The sequence below is a fragment of the Opisthocomus hoazin genome, chromosome 26 (genome assembly GCF_030867145.1).
Source record: "Opisthocomus hoazin isolate bOpiHoa1 chromosome 26, bOpiHoa1.hap1, whole genome shotgun sequence".
Classification (NCBI taxonomy): Eukaryota; Metazoa; Chordata; class Aves; order Opisthocomiformes; family Opisthocomidae; genus Opisthocomus; species Opisthocomus hoazin.
In genome coordinates this window covers 1956207-1982775 of record NC_134439.1, presented here as the reverse complement: position 1 = coordinate 1982775, position 26569 = coordinate 1956207, and the positions used below count along the sequence as shown (strand labels likewise).

The following is a 26569-nucleotide window of genomic DNA, read 5'->3' as shown; positions in this document are numbered from 1 at the left end:
GCTGGCGGAGCGGGCCCGGGGCGGCCCGGCGGGTGCCGCTGCGGGGGGCGGCCGGGGCCGGGCCCGGAGCTCCACGGCCGGGGGCGGGAGCGAGGGGGCGGAACTACGGCTCCCACAAGGCCGCGCGGCCGCGCCCCACCGGCGGCGCCGACCAATAGGGGCGCGGGAGCCGCTCAGGCAAGGCACACGTGACGGCGGCGGCAGCCAATGGGCGGCGGCGGCGCCCGTAGCCCGATGGGCCGGGGAGGCCGCGCCGCGCCGCAGCGAACAAAAGGCGGCGGCGCCGGGCGGAGGGGGCAGCGCGGCCGAGCGGGCGCCCGGGTGAGTGCGGGCCCAGGGCGGCTCCGGCCGGGGGGGGGCGGCGGGAGCGGGGTGGCAGTGCTCCGCCGCCACGGGTGGGAGCTGGCCGGGAGCCGGGGGAGGCCGCGGCCGGTAGCGCTGCTGGGCGGCCCCAGCCCGGCCCTGGCCGCTGGCTGCGCGGCGGGCGGGCCCCGGGAGCTGGCCCACGGGCAGCGCCGCGGTCTCGGTCCCGTCGCGGGCCGGCGGCGGAGCAGCGAGCGTCCCGGCGCAGGGCGGAGCCGGAGCCCCGTGCTCCCGGCGCCGCTTCCCGCCGGTCCGCTCCCGGCCGGGTCCGGGAGGGCGAAGCCTCGGCTCGGGGGGGGCCGGTGGGTGCCCGCCGCGGTGCAGCCCCGCACGCTCGCTCCCTGCGTCCCCCCCCGCCGCCGGCAGCGCGGGTTCCCCCGGGGCGGGTCCCGCGGCGGCACCCCCCGTCCCGGGGTCTCCCCGTTTGCGCCCTGGCTCTGGCGGCGGGGCCAGCGGCTCTGGGTCCGCCGGGCTCCCCCCGGGCGGCCCTGACGGCTGCGGGAGCTCCGGGAGCTCGGGCGGGCCCTTCTCCAGCGCTCTGCCCGCCGCCTGCCGGTTACCGCGCGGCGCTGGAGCCTGCTCGCTGCGGGACGGGCTGCGCTGCGGTCTGTTAGGCTGTGGCTGTTGTCTGCGCAGCGTCCCAAGACTCGGAGCTGAGGCGCGTCCTGAGGACGGGGTTTGTCTTTCGCCTCCGCTCTGCCCTGGTGAGGCCCCATCTGCAGTGCTGTGTCCAGTGCTGGGCTCCCCAGTTCGAGAGAGACGAGGAGCTACTGGAGAGAGTCCAGCGGAGGGCTGCGAGGATGAGGAGGGGACTGGAGCATCTCTCCTGCGAGGAGAGGCTGAGGGAGCTGGGCTTGTTCAGCCTGGAGAAGAGAAGGCTGAGAGGGGACCTTAGAAATGCCTCTAAATATCTGCGGGGGGGGGGTCAGGAGGACAGGGCCAGACTCTTCCCAGTGGTGCCCAGCAACAGGACAAGGGGTAACGGGCACAAACTGGGGCAGAGGAAGCTCCAGCTGAACCCGAGGAAGAACTTCTTCCCTCTGAGGGTGACGGAGCCCTGGCCCAGGCTGCCCAGGGAGGCTGTGGAGTCTCCTTCTCTGGAGATATTCCAGCCCCGCCTGGCCGCGGTGCTGTGCAGCCTGCTCTGGGTGACCCTGCTTGGGCAGGGGGTTGGGCTGGGGGACCCACAGAGGTCCCCGCCAAACCCCACCATGCTGGGATTCTGTAGACCTCCGCTCTGTGTTCTTCATTGCGGTTGGGGCCCTGCTGCCCCACGCTGTTGTTGAGAGCCTGTGGAGTTCCCCACACGCAGGGCTGCTCTGACCGCGCAGAAGGCGTGCTCTCCGGCCAGCAGCGCTCGTCCTGCCCTTGGCAGCCCTGCTCGGGTGGGACCCGACTCGAGGGACGGCCACAGGCCGGAGTACACGCTGCCGCCGTCCGCTCTGCGAAGCGATGTGGGGAAGGATGTGAGGAATGAAGTTGTTAAGGACCTTCCCCAAGGCTGCAGAATGAGATGGCCTTTAAAGGCAGGATTCCCCATAGCCCACGTGTTTGGAGCCCGTCTGCTGCTCTCCACTAGCCGGGCCTGCCTGGCTTCGCAGTCTGTTCCCCTCCCTGGCTGCCATTTTGCTCTCGGAGGTTCCCCGTCTGCGGGCGGCCTCCTCGGAGCCGGGCAGTCGGCGTGCTCGCTGCCTTAGCCGGTGCGCCTGCTTCCACCACGCCAGGACAGTGCCGGGCGTTTCGTAGCGCAGCACGGAGCTGTCCTGACCCGCGAAGGCGGCCGGCTGCAGCGCGGCGTCTTCTCCTGAGCCCTCGCTGGCCGCTGGTGACAGCACCCACGTCCGCCAGGTGGGAGCTGGCGCGGGGCTTCTGCTGCGGGCTGGTCTTGAGCTGTTGCTAAAGGACTTGGGGGAAGGTTGCTTTGCAGTGTGGTTTTTGTTGACGTAGTTCTTGGGAGAAATCTTTACTAGAGAGGGAGGTCTTCTCCCAACAAAAGCATCGCTTGGATATGGTTGGAGTGTGGTACGGATCAGGATCGAAGCAAACTGCGTGCATGAGCGCCGTGTTCGGTGTGAGCTCAAGCTGGTGTGAAGCTCATGGAGTTACACCTCTGAGACCAGAAAGGGTTTTTAAAAAACCCAAAAAGAATTGATGTCTTTAACTTTTTTTCTGCCCTTGTAGAGTAGACCGTATTGTGCTGAGTATGAGTAGCGCCACATCACCCGATCCCTTTGGGAGTCCAGGAGGCCCTGCCTGGGTTCTGTTGCCAAGAAAGTCTCCTCTCGTCCCCCCCGTCTCTCTTTCCCTGGACCGTGTTGCATTTTCCCTTGCAGCTAGTCGCTGCTGCGTTGGGGCAGAGGTGTCAGTTGTGTCACAGCAAACACAATATCCAGCTCTTTAGTCCTGGTCTAACTTGCCACCATTACACTCTTTTTCTCACGCTGATATACTTGAGAAGCTTTCTTAAGAAACTTTTTTTTTTAACATATTTGGCAGGTGATGTTTTGAAGGAATAAGGGCTTCTGAGCCCTTGAAAATGTGATCTAACCCATTTCTCTCACGTGCTCTGGACTTGCTAGTGGAGGCTGAAAAGCAGCACTTTTTAAGTCGGTGGGTGCGGGTGGTGCTGTGAAGGTCTCTGTGGCAGGGAAGCTGTTTGAGAGCCTTGGTAAATGAACGCTGGTCGTTCGTGGAAATCGGTGACGCTTCCAGGAATAACTTACTCCTAACACTGGTAACCCTCTTGTCAAGACAAGACTGGATGGGCGATGTCCTTTCCACAGAGCTCTTTGCCTCTGCTGCAGAAGTAAAGGACAGCAGGCTCCGAGCGCAGGAGTGGTCCTGGTGACCCAGGCTGCCTTCAGAGCCGACCCTGCTTCGAGCTTCGGGCTGGGCTGGGCAACCTCCCGGGGCCCCTTCTGACCTGAACTATTCCGTGCTCCTCTGATCTGTTGCATTTTAACTGAAAAGTTCATGGCACCTACTGTGGAAAGTGCTATCAAGTGGCAGTAGTTTGTCCTTCACTCAGCAAGTTTGGCCAGGAACCAACCGTGTTTCCATCGTAGACCCTTCAAGGAGAAGGCGAGGCCGTTCTAATGACTGGATCTGACGAGCTGTCATCATGCGGGCGCAGTGCGGAGCTCACAGAACGGGCAGCAAATGATCACAGGCAGCCGGAGAGGCATTACAGGTCAGAAAATTGTACCTGCCCCTATCCTAAATCTTCTGCAGCAGAGGATACGCGTTAAGAGCAGGCTGGAAAAGGCGTTCTGTGTTGCTGACGTGAATCTCATGTTGTGTGTGCTGGTCGCAAGATCTGGGGGCTGAAGTCACAAGAAAATGGCAGGTCAGTCTTGCCTAATGAATCCTGAACAGAGCAGTGTCTGGGAGCAAAGCAGCAGGAGAAGAGACCGTTATCCTAGAGCTTTGTATTTGGCATGGAGAAAGGGAATTATTTTTTCCCTGCCTGCCTCTGTCTTTCTTCAGAGGTGCATCCATTACTCTCATCAGCACTGGCTGGTACTGCAGGCACTAAGCGTGGCTGAAAATAAGATTGTCCATGACGGAGGAGAGCCGTAACCTGCCTCATTCTTGGGAAACTGCGAAGATTCTGCTCCTCTGGTTCGGCAGCGACCTGCAGTCGGTGCGTGCGCTCGGTCTGCTCCGACTGCCCTGATTGTGTCCCTCTGGCTGATGAGGGACCTGCACCAGCACGTACAGCTCGGAATTGCTGATGCCCAATGGATTCCCCCCCTCCCACCCGCTGAACTTTTAGCTTGACGATTCAGCAGACAGAAGCAGTTGTTTTGTACTGTCTACCCCATGAGAAAGACAGGGTTGGAGCCATGGAAGAACTGAGTAAGGGGTGTGATTAAAGACTTGCTAATGATTAGGAAATGTCTTGGAGAACCATGGGCAGATAAGGGTAGAATAGCTCATTCCTGCTGTTCGGTTGCCATGACACAAGGATTTTGTCATTTTTCATCTCCTGCTGCGGTAATAATCCTCTAGGTTTTCTCTCTCTTTACCCCAGTAGCGTTATTGCAAAAACGAGGTGATGAAATCGGGAGAGAAACCAGGGGAGCAGCAGAACGTGGAGGCATGAAGGAGGCCAGCAAAGCTTCTGAGAGAAGAGCAGCTTCACAGTGCCGTGCCCTGTGGGACTGCCCCTGCACTTTGTGTCCCCGAGGTTTAAGCAATCCCACGTACGTCACTGATGTTCCCACTGACATCTTGCAGGACTGTTTTTACTGTGACCTGAGGGATGTCCAGTTTCCTGTGATTGCAGACAGTTACAGCTTGGTCATTGGCATAACTAGCATCAGCTTGATTGGTTTGATTTGCAAATGTGGACTGAAGATCTGCAATATTGTTCACCCTGGTGAAGTGAAAAATACTTAGATTATTTTTTTTTTTAGATTAAGAAATATGCTGACCATTTCATCCATCTGCTTCTGCTGCAGTGAAATGTGACATATTTCTCTGGGACTGGCCTTTGGCGTATTGTAGAGGAGGCAGTTGATGGATTTCTGAGGGCTTTGAAAGCAAGGGTATTCCAGCTTCCTACCAGAGAAAATAAATAGCTGCAGGTAACTTGGGAGCAGGATTTGCTCTCAGAAATAGCACTGCTTTAAAGCAAAAATCGTAATGGAAAGTTTTTGGCACTGTGGTACAGATGAGTTACTGTAGCATGTGTGCACCGCTGCGAAGACGAGGTAGTAGAGTGGTGTTTGTGGGAACTGAGTATGTCTGTGTGTGCTTGCAGAATAAGGTTTGTGGTTTTTTCTGGTGGGTTTTTTTTTTTTCTTACAGCTCTACCTACCACTAGCCCAACATACAGCCGCTCCTGTCGCTTTGGAAAGTCTTCCTCTGTAGCTAGCCTGGGGCTGACTGCCCATATAGTAAAGCTGTAAGCTTTTGGTCAGCGAAGCTGGCGCGTGTTGGTGTGGACAGTGCCGACCTGATGCACAGACAGTGCCTGATAACTAAGAAAAGCTGTCTCAGAACAACGCTGTGGAACTGATCCACGATTAGCAGAGGATAGGTGCAAACCAGTTTTGCCAGCCCACCTGCGATTCCTCTTAGTCCGCTGCAGCAAGCTCGAGTTGGTTTGAACCATTCTGTCTCTTGCAGCTTCCTCGCTAATAAAGATGAAGCAATCAAAGCAACCTTGCTACTCTTGGAGTGTTTGATGCAGGTTACAACACAGCTTACGCTCCTCCAGTTTTGTGGCATTTGCAGGGCAAAGATGGGCAGGGACTTGCAAGGGGCAGCAGACGGGGTTTTGTACAGAGATCTGCAGAAGCCATGTCTGCAACCCGTCCGACACAGAGCTCGCCTGCCAGCTCCCTGCCGCGTACCTGCTGCGGGTGGCTTCCCCTTGAGGCTGTCACCCACTCTGCCCCCCTTCGCCTCCCTCTCCTTCCAGTCAAAACTCCTACCCTTCTGGAAAGCTGTGAGGGTTTCACACCAAGCAGAGATGGACCTGTGTCCAACTTCAGCGTCCATGCTTAGCGTACGGCCGGAATTGCAGCCTGTGTAAGAAGGTTATGCAGTAAGCCTTCCAGCTCCGAAAGTGTTTGAGGTTGATCCACTGGTACCCAGCACTCCCCCTCCCCTGACTCCGCTTCCTCTTCCAGTACGTGCTGCTGGTGGTGGTGGTGGTTCCCCGATAGCTGTAAGTCCTCGCCTGGCGGTAACTGCGCTGTCTCAGTGTCGCGCTCTCTTTGTATTTGGGAGCACCCGATGGAAGTCCTAGATGGCTACTGCAGAACGGCGCCTTGTAGCCCAGGACTTGACAGATTCAGTGGCTCTCGGTGTTTTTCTGAGACAACTCCGTTCCCACAGCATCTCCGAATGCGTGTTTTTAGGAGTGCCCCTCAGAGAGCCAACGAAGCGGACACGGCAGCCTCCGCGGAGCGTTTGCCTGGGCTGTGTCAGAGGGGGCTGCAAGGGGGGTGGGATGGTAGGACGTGCATCTTGCTTCACAGGGCCAAACCAAATGTGCTTGGGCTCCTTTGGCCTGTTCTCCAGAGCTCCGTGCTCCTTAGGCTGTGTCAACTTCAGCACTGGGGCAATAAAAACACAGGGGGGGTTGTTCTTTGAAGACTAAATATTAGGTGCAAGTGTTTGTGGCCACAAGAATGGGGTTTTTGATCCTCTGAAGAAAGGTAGGGTGCTTCAGAAACACTGCCTGATGCTGTTTTGGAATGGGATTAAACTGGCAGCTGCACTGCAAACATGCTGGAGTTTTACATAACGATCGTTCTCTGAAAGCAGGAACACCGGGGGTTTTTAACATCTTTTGCCCTTTCTTACAGAAAGGGCTTCTCCTTTTCTATTTTAACACTTGAATTGCGTTTGAAAGGATGTCAGCAATCAGTAACAGTACTTGCTTAGTTAATATATACAGCGAATGCAGCCTGCCTCCTACTACTGTCTGCTGCAGAATAAATATTTTGTCCGTTTTGGGGGGAACAGGGGGACCAAACCTCCTTCTTCCTGCTCTAGGGCAAAAGGTCTTTTATTTCTAATGGTGGCAAATTATTCCCTGGCATATTCTGTGCTTGGTTACAGGATGAATAACCCAGTTGGTTACTAATGGTTATTACCCAGAGGTAGCACAAGAAATAACTGGAATTTTGGAACTGTTTCCCTCTATGGGTCGTGAGTGGGGTATCTGCCTTGTGAGGGCACGGGCGGTTAGTCGGGCTTACTGAGCCGTTCAGATACTTCACTGTCCAGATGCTCAGATGGAATCTGAGCTCCTCTCTTCTGTGTCGGTGCCTTTCTGCTTTGCAGCTCTCTCAGAAACCATCCTAAGTGCGCTTTTGTGTTTCCGACTGTGCTCGGGGAACAGTGGCGTGATCTCCGGTCACTCAGAATGCAGCACGAGCATCTGCTCGAGCTTCTCTGTCAGCAGTCTGACCCCTCAGAAAAATGGTAACTGCCTCTTGGCCTCTGGCTCGTCACAGGACTCGGTTCTGAGGTGCAGCACATGCAGGCAGGTGGCTGGGATGAAATATTCTTTTAAATAATTGCCTACTGCAGCCAAAAATAAATGTGTCTTTGACACCTATGACTTTGTTGCATATCAGGAAGAAAAGTTACAGCCTTGAGATCAGAAGTCACTTATTTATGTCAGTTTAGAGTGCACTCTTGAAAAGAGAAGAAAGCCATCTCCAGGAAGGCCCTGACGTTAGGATGATTTTTCTCAAAAAAAGCAGACAAACCCTAGCTGTCTTACCTTTAGTCTTCTGTGTCTTGAGCATCTTATTCTGTAGGGTGTGAAGCTGCCTCCAAGACATCTAGGTTCTGAAACAAAACAATGATAGAAATGTGTTCTGGTCCTGATCATATTGGCAACATTTTCTTTTCCCTTTAGAATAAGGTGTGGGGGATTGCTAATTTCCAGTCAAGCTCAGACTGGAAGTGTGACGTTCTGGAAGAAAACACGTGGGAGGGAAGGTTTCCCTCCCCTGTTGCCTTGTCGCTCCCTGGCACTGAACTAGAAGAAACGGTAGGTGTGTGTTGCATGGATCCCAGAGCAGCGAACCCGGGGTGCTGCGTCGTTTGAGACGAGCTCGCGTAGCTGAGCGCTCCCCTCGAGGCCGTGGGGTGCTCGGAGCGGGCAGGTGTGGCCGAGGGGCAGTGGTGGCTGCGGGGAGGCGAGGCCGGACCGAAACAGCGTTCGGGGCAGTGGAATGGGGGAGAGGTTTTAAGCAGCATGGAATAGTTCTTGCTTATGGGGTGAGTTTTACAGCCTTATTTCTAACGGGGAGACACAGCCCCAGCTCTGTATTTGCTTTGGTTTTGCACTGAGCTAGGTGATCGGGAGTGTTCTGTGAGAACTGGACTCTGTTCCTGATTATGGGGTTTTTTGTTTGTTTGTTTTTTCCAATTCAGACTAGGTAGCCATGTCAGCCAAAGCCATCTCTGAGCAGACAGGGAAGGAGTTCTTGTACAAGTACATCTGTACATCCTCTGCCATCCAGAACCGTTTCAAGTATGCCCGAGTCACCCCAGACACTGACTGGGCACGGCTCACCCAGGACCATCCGTGGCTCCTGAGCGAGGTAAGAGCGAGCTGCCTTCCGCGGACAAAACCCTGCCCGCCTGGGCTGCTCCCTGCCGGGCACGGCACGTCGTGCTGCGGCAGGTTGCGAGCAGAGCCGTGCTCCGCATCTTTCCTGAAGGACCGGTCGCTGCTGCTGCTCTGCAACATTCATTTGCAACACTGATGAAGAAACAAGCCTTGCTTCAAGGCTGTCGTATCACCTTCTAGGGAGCCGGGTTATAAAATTCCTTTAAGGACTGTGAAATACATGAGCAGAGATATCTGCAAACCAGAAGCTTCTAATAACCACACAGACAGTAAATGAGACTAATTCAGACAAAGCAGGAGTCTCTTGAGATGCCAGTCCCTGCTCTCAAACCCTTACTTTCTGGAATCATGGACTGCTTTCTCCATGGGTAGCTTCTCCGTTCAGTTGGGATACTGCTTCGCTTCCTGCATCCAAGTGAAATGTCAGGCAAAACTTCATTTTCTGCTTTTGCCATGCAAGATCTTTCATATCTCTGTGTTTCATAGCCATGCACTTTCTGTAGAGAAAACATGTCCAGAGCTCTTTTTATTCATTGTCCAAGCTGATTCCTTTCCAGTGGTTAATTAAGTCATTGGCTGGTAGAACATGAATGTTTCACAGTCCTTTACTGACTGACTGGTAAAAGCCCTGCACCACATTAATAAACGTTCTGTACTCCAGTGCGTGAGTGAACTGCTGGGAGACAGCATCTGTGCTTCTGAAAGACTTGCAGAAAGCCAAAAGGGGGCACGGACGCTGTCTTGCAGCAGTTCACTCACGCACTGGAGTAGGCAGAGTTCTGTGCTGCTGGAAGGGGCTACAGGGTCCAGCAGAAAGACCACGGTCAGCATTCTGTGCCGCAGCCTGTTGTGTGCTGACCACGCTGGCAGTTGCTGAAGTTCCAGGACGTGTCAGCTGTACAGGAGAATGGCAACCATTTCTTATTTAAAAGAAAAACAACACAACCAACCAAAAATACCAAACCCACCCGCAAGCTGGAGATAAGTGTGTTACCTAGGAAGAGCTTTCCATAGGTATCTTGTAGAGAGCCACTGCCAGCTGAGTAAACGCGCAGGACCCCTGGCCCTTGCCAGTCTCGTGTGCAGTGACAGCAGGACCTTCCTCTCTGAGCAGCTGCCTGTGCTTGCCCTGTCTCTAGCAGCTTCTCCTTATGAGCCACTGCTCACAGAGAAATATTAATTTCATGATCTCACGATGCATGTTGCAGTTTGCAAAACTGACAGGATGCTGTACACTTTTCAGCATGATTTTTTTTCCTACAGAAAGTGAGTACATATGCCCCATCCTAACAGCTGCTTTGAAAGAGTTATCAAAGTTCATCAAGAAAACCCAAAAGAAGCTGTCACCTCAGTCTCTGATGTATACTCACATCTGAGTAGAAATATGGCAGCTCTTCTCAAAGTACAGCGTGAAGAAAACTGCAGGCTTGTTGTACCAGGAGGTGCACTGGCCAAGAAATTAAAGAAATTCTGCAAAGATGTTTGCTGTACAGAATTTATTTAAGCTTTTGCTTCGCTATCTGCAGAGAATCACTTGACCAAAATCACTTTCTAACGCGTCTTTCTTTTAATCTCTCTTGCACAATGTTGCAGCGTTTAGTGGTGAAGCCAGATCAGCTAATAAAGAGACGTGGGAAGCTTGGACTGGTTGGCATTAACCTCACTCTGGATCAGGTGAAGGTTTGGCTCAAACAGCGTCTGGGCCAAGAAACCACGGTGAGTGCCGCCTGCGCAGCAAAACCGTCACTCTTCCCTTCTGCCTTTTCGGCCCGCTTGCGGGGCAGGAGCTGGTGTGCAGGTATTTCTCTGCCTTCTGGTTTAAAGTGCGTGTCATGCTGATGTCAAAGCAAGTGCGAAACTGTCCCACGTGTGAACTTTGTGCTGGTGGATGGGCACTGGTGAGCGACGTGCCTTGACAGGGAGCGCAGCTCGGCGCTCCCGATCCCCGTCCTCTGCCCGAGCCTGCTGCAGGGGGCCGGTGCGGGGGGAGCTCAGCAGCAATTAGCGCCGTCTGGAAAATCCCTTCCACCGGGGAGTCAGCAGTTGATAGCTCAGATGCTGTGTCTGGTGGGCGTAGCTGCTGCACTTCAATACCCAAGGCAGATTTAACAAGACAAATATAAAAGCTGTCATGAAGTCGTCCTCCTGTTGGAGCCAGCCGGTGTGTTTTGGCTGATGACTGCGTGTTACTTCAAGTCCTTATTTTAACTCGGCGCTGGCTTGCAATGTTTGTTCTCCTGGGAACAACACTGCAGTGCTAATGATTAAGAAATGCCTGCCATCCCAGCTGCGGTGTTTCAGGGGCTGGTCGAGTTCTGCCACCTCAAGGAAGCCAATGCCTTGCCCCGCTGTGATTGATTTGCTGCTGCTTCAGCACCGAGCCGTGCAGCCCAGCCACCGAGGCTGCCTGGGGGCCGCTGGGAAGCAGCAGGCAGCTGCACCTTGTGTGCCTGCCCCCCAGGAAAGCCACGGGTGTTGAAATCGCTTCTTTAGCACCATACAACCACCCCATCTAAAGGAAGGACCGTGCCAAGGACTCGTGACCAGTGATGTTTGCTCCCGCAGCAGTGTCCTCGGGAGCAGGGGTTGTCTCCCGTGGCTTGTGTGGGAATGTCCCTTGAGCCAGGAGACTTGGTGTGGGCAGCAGGGTGGCTCACACCATCGCGTTTCACGCTGCGCTAAGCAGTGCTCTGTAAAAGTGCTGTCTCTGGGACAGGAGATGTAGAAGAGCCATTCTGGTGTAATTCTGATAGCCGTCTGTCCTGTTGGGCGAGGGCAAGGTGACCGACTCCGGCAGCCTGTGAAGTGCGGGTCCCCTGGAGTCCGCAGTGACAGCGCTGGACGCTGTGCTGGAGAGCGAGGAGTGCGGTGCCCCAGGAAGCACGGTGGCAGGGTGCTTGGGAGGAAGTGATCGTAAAGCAGCGTTGATTAATTCTCGAAGCTTGACTAATGCTGTCATAAATGTGGATATGGGACAAGCATTTATTGGTGTTTGTCTTGTTTTCTGCCTACAGATTGCTAATGCTAAGGGAATCCTAAAGAATTTTCTGATTGAACCCTTCGTCCCTCACAAACAGGTTAGTATATGAAATAAAGCATTAAAAAGTGCTTTTAAATCTCTTGACTTGCACGTGGGTTGATATAGCGGAGACAGCAGAAGCTTGGGAGCGTGCGGTTAAGCTGACGGTGTCGCTGCGTGTGGTCAGAGCTGCCTGCAGGCACAGCATTAGTCCATGCGAAGTGTTGTTAATAATCGTGTTGCTTGCCGTGACTCTGCTGGGAGGAGGTTACAGATCACCTGCGAGGGACCAGGTTGGCTGGGAAAAGGCAGCTCGCTGCTCCTCGGGTCTGGCACTCCCGAGTGTGGGTAACAAACTGTTGATGCGAGAGAACCTCAGTTTGTGCTGGTGAAGTATTCGTACTCCGCCGCGGTTTGTGGGAAGGGTATAATGGCCCAAGATACAGGTACTTTCAGTGCATGCAAGAAAGGACCCTCTTTGCCCTTCAGTTGTGTTCTCCAGAAGTGGAAAGCGATGTCCCTGACACGTTTCACCAGGGTGAAGCGTTCTGGGCCCTGCCGCTCTCCCTCCCAGGCCAGCAATGCCTGTACAGCCCTGCGGAGCGCCTGGGCGGCTCCAGAGCTGCTTCTGCTTGGAAGGCTCGGCGGTGTGCTCAGCTGCCCCTTCCCCAGCGTTGACACAGGAGCCTCCTCTTCAAGGTCTTCTCTGGCTGTGACTTGCTAATGTTTGTGCCTGGGTCTGTGCAGGACGAAGAGTTCTATGTGTGCATATACGCTGCCCGCGAGGGAGACTACGTACTCTTCCACCATGAAGGTGGTGTGGATGTGGGAGATGTTGATGCCAAAGCTCAGAAGCTGCTTGTGGCGGTGGATGAAAAGCTTAATGAATTGGATGTGAAGAAATATCTCCTGCAGCATGCCCCAGCAAATAAAAAGGAGTAAGTACAGATGCCCAGTTCCAGGCGTGGCCAGACAGCCAGAAGCTCCTCTCCTTTATTTCAGTGCAACATCCCTCTGTTCTGTTTCCCCCTAAAGCTTGCTCTCTTGCCCTTCTTGCTGCTCTCAAGAATATGCCATGCATCCTAAATCCAAGTTCTTTGACCCTATCCGAGCTGCTTGTAAAACTCAAAGTAAGCGTTCATAGTGCTTTGAGCCTAGACTTGACAGGAGCACTTCTCAGTCTGCTGGAGTCTTGACCTCTGAGGTGCTGGAGACGTGTTTTGAATTTTGACCCTTCGTGCCAGCATACAAGAGTTTCTTTTAGTTAGTAGAAATGGTGATAAGATGTGAATCTGATTGCTAATTCAGAAATGTACTCTCCCTTACTCTGGCCTAGTCTAAGAGGGCATTCTCTTGCTATTCCTCTGCTTACTGCAAGCTTATCTGTAGATCTCCAAGATTCTTCTGCATGTCCTTTAATTAGATGCCTGTACCTAGTTATCTTAATGAGTCAGGATTTTTCCAAACATAACGTAGTCGCTGATGGCACTGTTCAGCACCGAAGGGCTGAAGGAGTCTGTCACCAATGCCATTTACTGCAGTCTCTTCCCTGTCCCAGCTAACGAAGCCTGGTTCTGACAAAGATGCGTATCTGACAGTGAGAGACAACGATGCATTTCTGTCTCCTGGCGAGATTAAACAGCCAGAACGTCTATGACAGTTGTGAGCAACTGTGTTCTCGGCTGAGTTTGGTGGAGTCTCATTAAGATGAGTCACCAAGGTCTTCCTTCCCTTGAGTCATCACCTAGGCTTCTTCCAGGGAAGATGAATGAGAATGAAAGAAATTGATACAGAGTAGTTTTGCAGATTGTCGCTAATATAAATGAGGCAGAGCAAGCTGTGCTTTATATTTGGCTGCTTTAACGAACTTGTGTTACATTTTTTTTTACAGCATCCTGGCGAGCTTCATCTGTGGCCTGTTCAACCTTTATGAAGATCTGTATTTCACATACCTCGAGATCAATCCATTAGGTAACAGATATTTCTGGGCGTAGGACTTTCTGTTCTAGAATACTGAAATGTGTACTTTGTCCTTCTCTGTTTTATGTGGTTCGCAGCACTGCTAGGTGGCATATGCAAAAGAAGCACAAAAGTGGCTAGGACGTGTCCTGGAGCTATTAGCTGAATGAATCCAAAACGAGGACTGCTTACAGGTGTTCTCTGGTATCTAATTTCCTGGTGGAAATGAAAAATTCCACTGAAAGGGATGTTAAGTCAGAGCTGAAGAATGTAAAAATTGCTCTGTTGGATCAGAGCAGCACCCGAGCCAGGGCCTGGCCGTGAGCACGGTCGCTAGTTAATTCTGAAGGGAACTCGCTGGGTTTGGTAAACACAATTAAGTGACCAACGTAGAGGAAGGGGAACAAAGGTCACCTAGCTCTTGTAACGATCTCTGCATGGTATCAAATTTTATGAGTAAATCTGTAATGCACGTCTCTGTGTAGAAAACAGAGCTAAATCTGGTATTTTTTTCAAATGCAGTGGTGACTAACGATGGTGTCTACATCCTTGATTTGGCTGCCAAGATTGATGCGACTGCTGACTACATCTGCAAAGTGAAGTGGGGGGATGTGGAGTTCCCCCCTCCCTTTGGCAGGGAAGCTTACCCAGAGGCAAGTAACAACCCACTCTGGCCTGAATCCCTCTGTTGTGGTCTTCAAGATTAGTTCCACATCACCTGTGTGTCCATGGCATCCAGGTTTTCCTCACTTGTGGGTTTTGTTGCTGTGTTTCAAGTACCTTGGCATTGCTGTCCATGATGAGAGCTTGTGCAAACCTGTGTGCAGGCTGCTGTAGGACAAGGACTTCTCACAACTGTGCTCTGAACTGCAGTTGCTCTCCATCTTTGCTTGGGTGTTGGTTCAGTTCTTTAATTCAGAACTGACTTTTTAAAATGGGGGCTTATATTCAACTTCCTTCCAGCTGAGTGCCGAAGCTCTGTACTTGCACAGCCTGCCTGCGCTGCTGCCCTGTCGGCATCGTTAGTTTTTGCTGGAGCGCTGGTTACCGAGAGCCTCGTGGCAGCTGATGCTCCCTCAGTGTTTCAGTGACTGGGAGCAGAGTAGCAGTTGTGTGCAAAATCTGTGTGTGAGTATGAATCCAGAGAAAATAATTACAATCTCTCAGACTTCAAAGTAAAAAGTTAAGATGTCAAGGCACCTGTTTTCCTGAAAAGTGATGACTAAGAGGAGGCCTGCAGTCCAGTGTTTTGTTTTGAAGTTAGAAATGTCTGTTCCCTCTGCAAATCCATGGGTTTGTACTACTGGTTGCATAAGCACTGCCTCATACGTAGCCTCCCAGCAGCTTCAGAAACTGCTGGAAGCAGAGCTGTCTCCGTGATTGTTCTGTTATTTAATTCAGGCAACTGTTGTGCTGTCTCCAAAAGGATTTCTGTACTGACTTTTTCGTTTTAATAATTATAATTTTGCTTCAGTTGGGGAAGGTTTTTGTAACGTGGCCAGGAAATCCATTTAGCTATTTCTCTCCATGTAACTCTCTGGATGCCAACACTTAACTCAATTTGCTCTTAAAGAGATTAGTTCAGTTCTCGCCTCTGAATCATCGCTCCGCAAGTCACTGGGAAGGTTATTACGGCAGTGCCTTTGCTGAGCATCTTAATGAACTCGCAGCGAAGTGCTTTGTGACAGGCAAGCACGCTGTGATACGGGGACACCACGCCGAGCCAAACTGCAGCACTCTCGGTGATTACGTTCTCGGCCGCAGCGCAGCCGTGGGTGTGCTGGTTTTAAATCTCCTCTGGTCTCGGTCTGCAGACAAGGTCAGAACAAGGCTTTTCAGTTCAGAGGCATCTGGTGCTGTAACTGTCATATGCAGAACTGTGAAACCATGAAGTTTCAGTGTTCTGCCTTGGAGAGCACCTAACACAAATCAGGCCTGGCCCCTGCGAGATGAAGCTGGGTCTCTGTCCCTTCCAAAAATGGTGTTTGTAGTTCTGCTCTCCCCTCAGCTGTAGCTGAGAGGAGATGTGGGAGCTCTGCATGTCCAAACGGGCCCAGCCCAACGGACCCTCCGGTTTGAAAAAGGAGGATGCCAAAGGAGGTTTAAATTGCCTGCTGCTCTGTCTGCAGGAAGCCTACATTGCTGATCTGGATGCGAAGAGCGGAGCCAGCTTGAAGCTGACTATTCTCAACCCCCGAGGCAGGATCTGGACCATGGTGGCTGGTGGTGGTGCCTCTGTGGTTTACAGGTAACAGGAACAAGGTTTCCAGAGAGGGGGTGGATTTCCAGTGCTGGAAAAAAGTAATTGATGCTGCCTCTGGAAAGGAGACTGCTCTGAAGCGATCCTTCCCATGCCGTGGCTGCTTGGGACCTCTTCAGAATGAAGTTGCTGTGCAGATTTCTTGCATTACCCATGCGGATCGCAGTGTCCAGCAGAGATGATAATTTAATTTTGGGAGGTTGAGATACGGTTTCTTTTTGACTTGGAAAGAAACAAGCTGGCTGAGAGCTGTTTATGGTAATATTGTTGCTGTGGTAGCCACTGAGTTCCCATCATACCTCGTAAGTATAACAAGATAATCACAGCTGGCACCAAGAGGAGAGCAACTTTGTTTTCAGCAGACAGCACGATCTGTTACAAGTCCCACTTTCCCAGGAATTTGGAATGCTTTATTAAGACCTTTATAGTGACTCAAATTATAACTAATCTCTTAAATAACTTTTTTTTTCACAGTGACACCATTTGTGACCTGGGGGGTGTGAATGAACTGGCAAACTATGGGGAGTACTCAGGCGCCCCAAGTGAGCAGCAGACCTATGACTATGCAAAGACCATTCTCTCCCTCATGACACGAGAGAAGCACCCTGAAGGTAAGGGAGTCGCTGCAACTTCAAAGCTGCTCAGCTGTGAAGCGGCGTGTGGGGAAAAAAAATGAACAAATCTGGGCTGTTGCTATGCTTAGACCTCCCTGGCAGGGCTGTTAAGGCACTGCTGCCTTCCAAGTGAAATAGCGATGGATTTGTCAGCTCCTGCTTCAGAGACAGGACTTGAGGTTTTCTGTGTAGCAAAGAACAAATGTGGCTCGAGAGATTCTTATCAGAAAAATTCTTGCTTGATATAAAGCTTTTATCTTTCAGGCCTTGCTAAACACAGCTTACTGCAAACTGTTGGCTAGTCTGAACTGCAGCATTGTTTCACTTGAAGACCATGAAGCAGTTTAGGACGTGCAGTACTCTGTGTTCTTAAAACAGTTTTATTTATGTTTGTTTCTTTCCTCAGGTAAAATCCTGATCATTGGAGGCAGCATTGCTAACTTCACCAATGTAGCAGCCACTTTTAAAGTAAGTGACCATTCAGAACCACTGGCAAATGCCCACAGCCAGCAAGCCCAAGCCGTTCTCCCCAGTTCTGTGTTGTGCTGAGGCTGATGGTGCATCTCTTCCAGGAGCTCCTGAGATGATGGGACAAGCTAAATATTGGGCTGCCCAGTTCACCTGTCCTGTGTGTTTCTTCCAGGGCATTGTGAGAGCCATTAAGGATTACCAAGGCCCTCTGAAGGAGCATGAGGTGAGGATCTTTGTACGAAGAGGAGGCCCGAACTACCAGGAAGGGTTACGTGTCATGGGAGAAGTTGGTAAGGACCAAGCATTTCCTTGAAGTTTTGTTCTTGCATCTTGTTTCTTCCACCTGCTTTCTGCTGAGCCTTTTCAAGGTTAAACGCTTTGCTTTGGCAGAAGCTCATCTTGTTCCTTTTTCCGCCGAGGCTGACTGTTCTTGTATGCATATGCAGGGAAGACCACTGGGATCCCCATCCACGTCTTTGGCACGGAGACTCACATGACTGCGATCGTGGGCATGGCGCTCGGCCACCGGCCTATCCCCAACCAACCGCCCGCCGCAGCCCACACCGCCAACTTCCTTCTCAACGCCAGCGGCAGCCCTTCGGTGAGTCCCGTCCCCTCCGAAGGGAACGCTTGCGAGGAGCCTCCGGAAGGCAGCTTCCCCGGTCTGAACAGGTCAGACACAGATCTTGGCCACCGTTGTATTTGTACAAAGCTCTGGGAAAACCAAAGTGACTGCCTGCACGGTTTGTCAGGAGGGGCCCTCCCAACGTCCACCTCACTTGTGCAGAAAATGTGACCGCTAAAACCCAGCGATGTGACTCTTCCATCTACTGGGAACTTGGTCATTTAGGAGTTTTCCCTCCCTTGACTGAAATGGTCCTATCTCAGAATTAGCTTTCTTTGGTTTTCTCTGTAGACTAGCATAGCCAAAGTGGCCATCTCCTCCTCCATGCTCCAGGCCGTATCTGGCACGCTGTCCTTTCTGACTTGGCTTCTGAATCTTTCAGACTCCAGCACCAAGCAGAACGGCTTCTTTCTCAGAGTCCAAACCAGATGATATTGCTCCAGCCAAGAAGGCAAAACCAACAGCACCTCTTGGTAAGTCCAGCACTGGAGATGATTGCTAGCAGTTCTCTTCTGCTCCAGAAGAGAGAATGTGGATGAGACTAATGCTTTTTCTGGTTATAAAGGGAAGCAATTTTGTGGTGCCTGTCTGTCCTTTGTTTTTTGAATTTAATGAAGTGCTTTTAGAACATTGTCACTTGTTGTGCTATTAGCTCATACACAAGGTGGGTCAGAGTTGCCTTGATCTGGGATGTTCCTCTGAAGAGAAAAGCGTGGTTTGAGAACTCCAGCGTTCCCCTGTCTCCTTATGCGAGGCCAGTGCTAGAGAACAGGTTAGCGTACCCGTGCTGTGGTTGCTGACCTGAGGCCTGCTTTCCAGCTGAGTGCCTGGGGGGTGTTCCCGTGGGATGCTGCCGGAACGCTGCGGGTGTTCAGAAAGCCCATCCAGCTGCCTGGATGAACGCTCCACAGCCAGTCAGTCCAGCAGGAGCTGTGACAAACTCCTCACCCATTTAGGGTTGTGGGTTACTCTGTGGTCTGTGTTGTGGTTTTGGTTTTCAGTTTTTGCTTTTTTACTGCAGCTTGTAGGAAGGTTCTTTAGCATGGTGGTACGCATGCTTTAGCAGCTTTTTGGTTATATTTATTGGAAGCCTTATTGGGTAAGAGCACGTTGTACAGGGGAAAACAGCAGAACTGGGCAGGCACAGACTGCGGTAACGTCCTGGTCATCCTCCCTTGAATGTGAAGAGATACTGGCCTCGTTTACAACAGTATGACGTGATGACAGCAAGATTCAGATCCAATTCCAGTGAAACACATCACAAAAACCACTACTGCTCTCTTAATTTTTTGCATTTTTTATGAGCAATGCTTCAAAAAGACATTGAAGATACGTGCGCTACAGCTTGCAGTGCAAGGACGTGCCACCTGAACCGTGTTTGTGCTGGGACAAGCAAGAAGTTTCTAGACAGCAAAGTGCAAAATGTGATGTCCAGCTATTTGGAGAGGAAGTACAGTGGAGAGTGCTCCAGTCTGCTTGTTTTTTAACAAAAGCAGAACCCAAAAGGCCTGAGAGCAGTGGGGAGGAGGGAAGCTGCCGCACCCCGTCGCAGGTGCCCGCCTGTTGGGCTGACAGCAGCCAGCTCTTGTCGTATTGTTGCATGAGTGATTCTCTCTTCAACAGATTCAATCCCAGCTTCGAGACCTGGTTCAGGTAGGACACGTGTGACTAGCTGAATGTGCCTGGCCTTGCTGGCAGCTGACTTTTTTTAGTTCTTGGTTTTGTTGCTGTTTTTTCTCTTCAAAAGTTTGCAGTGTTGTCTGGTCCTTCCCTTGCCTCCTGCCCAGCATATTTAGCTATCACCATGTGAACTTTTCATCTGTTTTTTCAAGCGCAGATCACATACTTCTTTGCACAAAAACTTATTTCTGGGGGAGAGAGGGACAGGTCTCAAACTTTAATTTTTCTTCCCTCCCCCACCACAGTCATTACGGAGAAAAACAAACCTAGGCATATTGTGAAAAGCTCTGTTCTCTTTGCTTTCAGAAAGAAGGAATCACTAACCTTGCTTGATAACTGGCATTTTGTTTGAGGGAAACCAGAGAGTGCAGGTGCTGTGCTCATGAGCCTTGAAGGGCGCAGAAAAGTCACTGAATGAACTAAATGTTCTTGTTGCCTTATCAGTTCAGCAAGCCGTTAAAGCTTGTGCTCAGTGAAGTTACGGGGACTTTAAGCACGCTCTTGAGCCCTGTGCTGGATGTGAATAAACTGCTGAATCAGGGTCAAAGTAGAGTTTCAAGCCATCTCCCCTATCATAAGAGGAGGGACAGTAGAAGAGGAACTCTCAGATTCTTCCTTGTGTGATCTCGGACAAATAGAATCGCCTTTCTGGGCCTGCGTTTTCCTGTTTCTGTGACTACCACTATTACCTCCTTGCAGGCACCTGCAAGATAAATGGAATTTTTCAGGGTAGACAGTTTCCTAATGCCAAGTCATGTGGCAGTGCATCTAAACTGTGAACATGTAGGGTTGGAGAACAACGACTGATTTCTTGTTAAGGGCAGAACAATATCCTGTTCAATCCCTACTGCTGTTTACCTTTGATTCAAAACCAAAAAGAAATCAGCTGTAGACTGAGTTGGGATCAGCAGTTGGATCAGCTCTGAGTTCTTAAGAGTTTTAAAATTAACTCTGCCCGGAGTCAAAGGGAAGAAGAGCTCAACATTTTACTGTGACAAGTGGTGTAAATATACTTTAAGCAAACAGTCCATCCTCACTAGCTGAACTGTTGCCTTTCCTGTGACTTTGTCCCCTGAAGCCAAGTTTTGGGCCACATATAAATTATTGGAGCCATCAGGTCTGTGGTGGATTCTGATCATGAAAAAAAAAAAACCAAAAACAAAAGCTGAGTGTGTAGAGCTCGTTTGCTTTCTTTGTCCCTTCCGTTTCCCGCTTTTCTTTTTATTTCCTATCATCCTACTGTGGTGCCCTGGCACACAGAGGAGGCAAACCTCCTGTGGTTCGCCCAGATTGTAGGCCATGTGCACATAAATAAAATTCAAAGTTCCCTTCCTCTTCAGCTTTGCAGAATGAAACTATCTGGGAGGAACATAAATGGCCCATGTGAGAAGAGGCAGTTTTCACTACTTCTCTCTCCTCTCCTACACCAGCTTCCCCGCTGTGATTAAGCACTTGCCCATTTTGTGAAACCCAAAACCTGGCTGTTGCCTTCAGAATCCTGGGAAGGGGGATGCTGCTTCCTCTGCAGTTTCTTCCTGAATTTGGACAGTGTGGCTACTACGTCCTGCAGCTCACTGCTGGGTTCAGTTTGGAGGAAGGGGAATATGCTCATCTGGGAGACTTTCAGCAGACATCTGGCAACACAGCAGCTTTTGTCTTGTACAGATGTACATTTTGGGTGTATTTCGGTTTGTTTTTTCCCCCCCTCTCTCTCTGAGCAGGTAAAGCTACAACCCTGTTCAGCCGTCACACCAAAGCTATCATCTGGGGGATGCAGACACGGGCCGTGCAAGGAATGCTGGACTTTGATTATATTTGCTCCCGGGATGAACCTTCAGTAGCTGCCATGGTTTATCCATTCACGTAAGTAGCCTGTGTTGACTGAATTATTTCTGTGACTGCTTCCCTCAGTTCTTCTGTTAGCTTCCTCCTCTTCCAGTCTCTGCTGTTCTTTAGTGTAGCTCTGCCCTAGTCCACACCTCTGCTGCAGCACCTTCTCCTGTGCTCCCTTCCACCGTCTGGCTGGCTTTGCAGGCTGCGTCCTGTTTCCCTCAACCATCGATTCCAGGCTGCTCTGCGGAAACGGCTTAACCTCAGCCACACAATTTAAGTCCCACTTCATGCTCTTTCACAGCGTGTCCAAATTCCGTTCCTTCACTCAGCAGCTGAGGAAGGCGTGCCTAGTTGGGCTTTCTTTAACGGCCCACTGGCTTAGCAGGGGTAGTACGGCTACGTAAGGTTTCTTCCACTCACCTACTGTTTGCAGATGTCTCAGACAAGCATGCAGGATTTGTGCCTGCAGCAGCTGGAATTTCCCCCCCAAATATCAGCCAGAATCGGGGCAGCTCTGCTAGTAGGCTAAAGCAGTCTCTCTGTCATGTAGCCAAACGAAATTAAAAAGAAAAATAATCCCATTCATCTTGTTCATACTCTTTCCCGTGGCAGCAGTTTCTTAGCAGACAGGAACCGTGTGGGTGCTTGAGTGGGACAGAGTTCTCTTGTGGTATTCGCCCTCTCTCACCTTATGCCCACAGCTAAGGGGGATGAGAGGGGCTGTCGGGTATTTCAGATTGCCCTCGGGAGGAACCTCCGGAGCACAGCTGTGCCTCAGCTGGTTTGTTGCTGTACCTCATGAGTGTGGGGGGGTCTCCCTGTCAGCCAGGGCGAGTAGCGAGAAGGAAAGGAGTGGCTGCCTGGCCGGCTGCTGAGACAGTGAGATGGGAGCCCATGCAAAGGTAGGAGGCTTGTTTCCTTTGTGTGGTGCTTGCAGACATCCCAGGTAGCTGATGTCTAATCAACCTCTGTCCTGCAGAGAATTTTGCCTCTCGACGATTAAGTACCTCGTGCTGTTGGTCTGCAGCTCTGATGATAATTGCAGCTCTGTAATAGCATCTCAGCAAGTGCAAACCTCAGGGTACTAAAACTGAGCGCAGACATAGCCACAGCTACAGGGGAGTGGCAACCCCTTGCAGTGTCGCAGTTGTTTCATGAAGAAAAAGCAATAGAGATTTAAAGTTCAAGGCTACCTATAATTATCTGATTCTGCTTGACCTTTTGGAGGAAGCCAGGCTGGCAAAACCTGGAATGTTCTGTTACAAATGTACCAGTGTGGGAACACAGCCAATATCTCCAAACTCTTCAGTGACTCAACACGATAGACCTCAGGGAAGCTCCAGTCAGAGCATCTACCATGTACAAAAGACAGCACCTACAGTGAAGCTTCCCTAGGTGCATCTCCAGCGTGTGTGGGGCAGGGTGGGTAGAGTCTCACTGTAGCAGAATTGGGAAGTTGACTGGCCTTCACGTTGCTGTCCTGGCTGTTCACTGCAGATACTGGTTTCCTGTTTCCCCCAGTCCGATATTTGTTCCAGCCCAGTAATGCAGCTTTGCGTGCGTCTCATTCATTACTCTTTCTGTGCCTCATTCTGTCTTCCAGCTTGGAGTAGAATTGAGGCTCTGGTAACTTCACTGTGGGAGAGCTTATTCATCTTGCTGGATGCCTCTGTCCCCATTAGCCCGTCTCCTTCCATATGCTGCTCTGTTCTATACTCTGAAGAACCTTCTGCTGTTAGTATGGTCCCTCCCCATGTACGCTCACTTGCTAGTGAGTGTCTCACAGTCAGTCTTGGTGTCTGAGAACTGGGGTTTGTAAACTCCTCTGTCTGCATGCACTGTATCCCTGTGTCTCTCCAGTAGCCTTAAGGGTCAGGGCTTTTTCATCTTCTCCACAGTGGGGACCACAGGCAGAAGTTCTATTGGGGCCACAAAGAAATCCTGATCCCAGTCTACAAGAACATGTCGGATGCCATGAGGAAGCACCCAGAGGTGGATGTTCTTATCAACTTCGCATCTCTGCGCTCTGCCTATGACAGCACTGTTGAAACCATGAATTATCCACAGGTGAGTGAGGGATCTAGAAGAAGCCCAAGAAAAGAAGGAAGATCTTGTCAGCAGGGTACCAGTGTTTCTTAAACCGTGATGCCATTAGCAAATTGGCTTGGTCTTGCAACTTGGCAGATAAATACCTCAATTCTAACTCCTTGTAAACTCTGAGGATACTGGAGTTGCATAGAGAATTCTAATGCTGGACTTGCAATTTGTGTAAGATGAACTTGGCACCTCTTGGTTAGGAGTAATTATTTTGGGTTGGTTAAAATACAGCGCTGCTCTAATGTGCAAGGGGACAAAAAAATTCTCTGAACAGGGAGAGTGCTGTGAGGGTCACAGTAGACTGTGGATCCATGCAGCATGACCTCCCAGAGGCCTCACAAGAGGCAGAAACCAACCGTGCCCGTGAGCAGCTGTTTGCCTTCTCTGCCCTGCAGTTCCTTAGGCTGGTGACACTGGGGGGTACTAATGCTTTTCTTCATCTTGATGCAGATCCGCACCATTGCCATTATTGCTGAGGGCATTCCGGAGGCCCTGACACGCAAACTGATCAAGACAGCTGATAAAAAAGGAGTCACTATCATTGGGCCTGCAACTGTAAGTACTGGTGACCTTTTTCTCCCCTTGTCCATATGTCTTGATCTTTCAGATCGGCTTTCTCTGAAGGATAAAGTATATCCTACAACGCATTTTGTCTTTAGTCATACAGAGTGCGTGTTAGTTTCTCATTTTAAGCTGATGTTACTGTCTTCTGTTGTTTGTATAAATACTGACAAGAGTGTTGTATAGAAATGTTCCTAAACTTCAAGCATATTTTAAAAGGCTTTTCATCTTCCTCTAACTTTCTTGTAGGTTGGTGGGATCAAACCAGGTTGCTTTAAAATAGGCAACACGGGAGGCATGCTGGATAATATCTTAGCATCAAAATTGTACCGTCCTGGCAGCGTGGCTTATGTTTCACGGTCTGGAGGAATGTCCAATGAGCTCAACAACATAATTTCCCGAACCACCGATGGGGTCTATGAAGGGGTGGCCATTGGAGGAGACAGGTAGGAGTCTGCATCTTCAGCAAAGACACCATTTTTCAAGTCAGTCAACAGAAGAATTGTTAGTAATTTGAAGGAAGAAGGGCAGGATGGCTGTTATTTTTTCTTCTTTCAGAAAAGTTTATGAAATGAATTCAACTTCTATCTTTTTCTCTGTATGCTACCCAGATATCCTGGTTCAACTTTTATGGATCATGTCTTGCGTTATGAGGATACTCCAGGAGTGAAAATGATTGTAGTATTGGGAGAGGTGAGTGAGCCTGGTTCACTCCTATCTGAGAAAGACCCTCATGTTTTGTTTTGGGAGCATCTGACCTGGCTACAAGGATGCTAAGTAACAGCTACAGATAAGTAGCAGCTATTCATACTGTTATTGAATATCTCCATTTTTATTTCATGCTGCTTTAATCAAAAGAAAATGAATATACTCCACAGACAAGCACAGGCTCCACTACTTTAAAAAAAAAAACAAAAAACAAAAATCAAATAAGGACGCTTTGTTCTGAGACTTCATCTGTTACTCAATGAAAAAGGATAAAAAAAAAAAATCCAAATAATGCTTCCGTGTGCATCTTGGAGCTGGTTTCTGCAAAGGTGCAGTTTTGCAATAGCTCAGCTCTCTTTCTGCAGATTGGAGGCACAGAAGAGTACAAGATCTGCAGGGGTATTAAAGAAGGTCGGATCACCAAGCCAGTGGTGTGCTGGTGTATTGGTACTTGTGCCACCATGTTCTCTTCAGAGGTAAGTGCAAAAATGGGGGCAAATGCATTAAATAAGTGTATATCCACAACAGGAAGAAAATAAGCCAACTTCTCTCGCTGTGCCTCAACCTTCCAGAATTGCCAGTAGCAACTTAACATGCAGAAGTTAATAAACGATAAAAGCTTTTTGTGCTTCTGTAGTCTGCCACTGGCTTTCCAAGGGATTCTGCGGGCTTGTAAAGGGAGCCCAAAGATCCCAGGGAACACAACAGATTCTAATAGCCCCCGCTTCTGGAGCGGGAATGGGAAAGATGCACGTTACACAGCGCTGGAGAGTGGGGGAGTTTAGGGAGGCAGAACATCAACGGATGAGCCTGGAGTGATTCCAGGTCAGCAAATGCCCTGCATACTGCAGGGCTGACTGTAGTTGCAACCAGGAGGTCTGTTAGCCAAAAAAAGAAGGCAGATGTGCAGTCACTGGTATTCCTGTCACCAGCTTCCTAGTCTGGTCTTTACTCTGTTTTACTCTCTGCAGGTAAATGACTTGTATTCCTTACTGCTGTCTCTTCTCTTGTTTGTAGGTGCAGTTTGGCCATGCAGGAGCCTGTGCCAACCAGGCTTCTGAAACTGCTGTCGCAAAGAATCAAGCCCTGAAAGAAGCTGGTGTCTTTGTTCCCCGGAGTTTTGATGAGCTGGGAGAGGTCATTCAGTAAGTCACACGAACAGGGCACCTTCAGCAGGGGACAAAAACTGTTAGGGCGCTGATTCTAGTCCAATAAAGAGATATGTTCCTGCTTAAAGAAAGCAACTTCTATTCATTATGGGTTTTCAAGGTATAGATTATGACCTTAACTTATTTATTAACGTAAGTTAATAAATGGCTTCTCCCTAGGTCTGTCTACCAGGATCTTGTGGCCAAGAGAGTGATTGAACCAGCTGAAGAAGTGCCTCCTCCAACAGTGCCGATGGATTACTCCTGGGCAAGGGTGAGCTGTGCTGTTTGACCTGCTTTTTGTTCCTTAGAAACCAGACAGGATGTTTGCTGTGATTCTGGATGTTTGTGGCAATAATGGTGTTGCCTTGGGGTTTTATCTCACACTTTGTAGCGTTATTTGTGAGCTCACTGCCTAGGCTGTGGAAGCTGCTCTGAGGGCAAGCTTAAGGCATCGTTGTTTGACCACTCTGCCTCTACTGCCCCTCGCTTCTAATGTGGATTGTTTAAAATCCTATCTTTATGCTGCAATTTCAGGAGCTGGGTCTGATTCGCAAACCGGCTTCCTTTATGACAAGCATCTGCGACGAGAGAGGTCAGGAACTGATTTATGCTGGGATGCCAATCACCGAGGTCTTCAAGGAAGAGATGGGAATTGGAGGAGTTCTGGGCCTGCTCTGGTTTCAAAGGAGGTGAGGCAGCTTTTGTGAAGGCTCAAGGATTCTTTGGCTTTAAGTTTTTCTTGTTTATGAACAGACTTTTAAGCAAAACAGGAACTCCAGGATTCCTTGGTGTACACAGAGTCACTGGAAATGCCATCTCTGTTCCCTCTTCTGAGACCACATCAGCACTTTGAGGCTTTGTACAGTGTGTTTTAGTCTTGGGATTAAGTTTTCCACAAGTTTTGTGGTGCACTTCTTCATTCTAGGCCTGTTTCACTCTCTCTGACTACTTGCTTGTTATAATTGTCACCTCGACCCTGGAGAGACTGGGGAGTTTACAAACATTTGCTAACCAGCCTACAGGGAACGTTCCGAATGGCAGCAGTTTGCTGCTTTCATCTGATCGGGCTTTTGTTAGGGGCACTCTCGGCACTAGCTGAAATCGCTGGCTCAGCAGAACAGGAT

General features: G+C 50.4%; 1 protein-coding gene across 2 annotated transcripts in view; it reads left to right on the top strand.

Moving 5' to 3' along the window:
* Positions 1-220: 220 nt before the first annotated feature.
* Positions 221-26569, top strand: part of ACLY (ATP citrate lyase) — a 29792-nt gene continuing 3443 nt past the window's right edge. Inside the window, exons 1-23 of one of the 2 annotated variants that reach the window (XM_075443488.1) lie at positions 221-321; positions 8269-8438; positions 10061-10183; positions 11482-11544; positions 12234-12424; positions 13378-13457; positions 13968-14098; positions 15575-15693; positions 16180-16316; positions 16726-16787; positions 16963-17080; positions 17237-17391; positions 17798-17888; positions 19039-19068; positions 20817-20958; positions 22827-22995; positions 23476-23580; positions 23836-24032; positions 24198-24279; positions 24660-24770; positions 25312-25439; positions 25623-25716; positions 25980-26134. In XM_075443488.1, coding sequence (XP_075299603.1) covers positions 8280-8438; positions 10061-10183; positions 11482-11544; positions 12234-12424; positions 13378-13457; positions 13968-14098; positions 15575-15693; positions 16180-16316; positions 16726-16787; positions 16963-17080; positions 17237-17391; positions 17798-17888; positions 19039-19068; positions 20817-20958; positions 22827-22995; positions 23476-23580; positions 23836-24032; positions 24198-24279; positions 24660-24770; positions 25312-25439; positions 25623-25716; positions 25980-26134 — 2642 coding nt within the window. In that variant the 5' untranslated portion in view covers positions 221-321; positions 8269-8279. The remainder of the gene's footprint in view (positions 322-8268; positions 8439-10060; positions 10184-11481; positions 11545-12233; positions 12425-13377; positions 13458-13967; positions 14099-15574; positions 15694-16179; positions 16317-16725; positions 16788-16962; positions 17081-17236; positions 17392-17797; positions 17889-19038; positions 19069-20816; positions 20959-22826; positions 22996-23475; positions 23581-23835; positions 24033-24197; positions 24280-24659; positions 24771-25311; positions 25440-25622; positions 25717-25979; positions 26135-26569) is intronic. The other variant, XM_075443489.1, reaches the window with a different exon arrangement.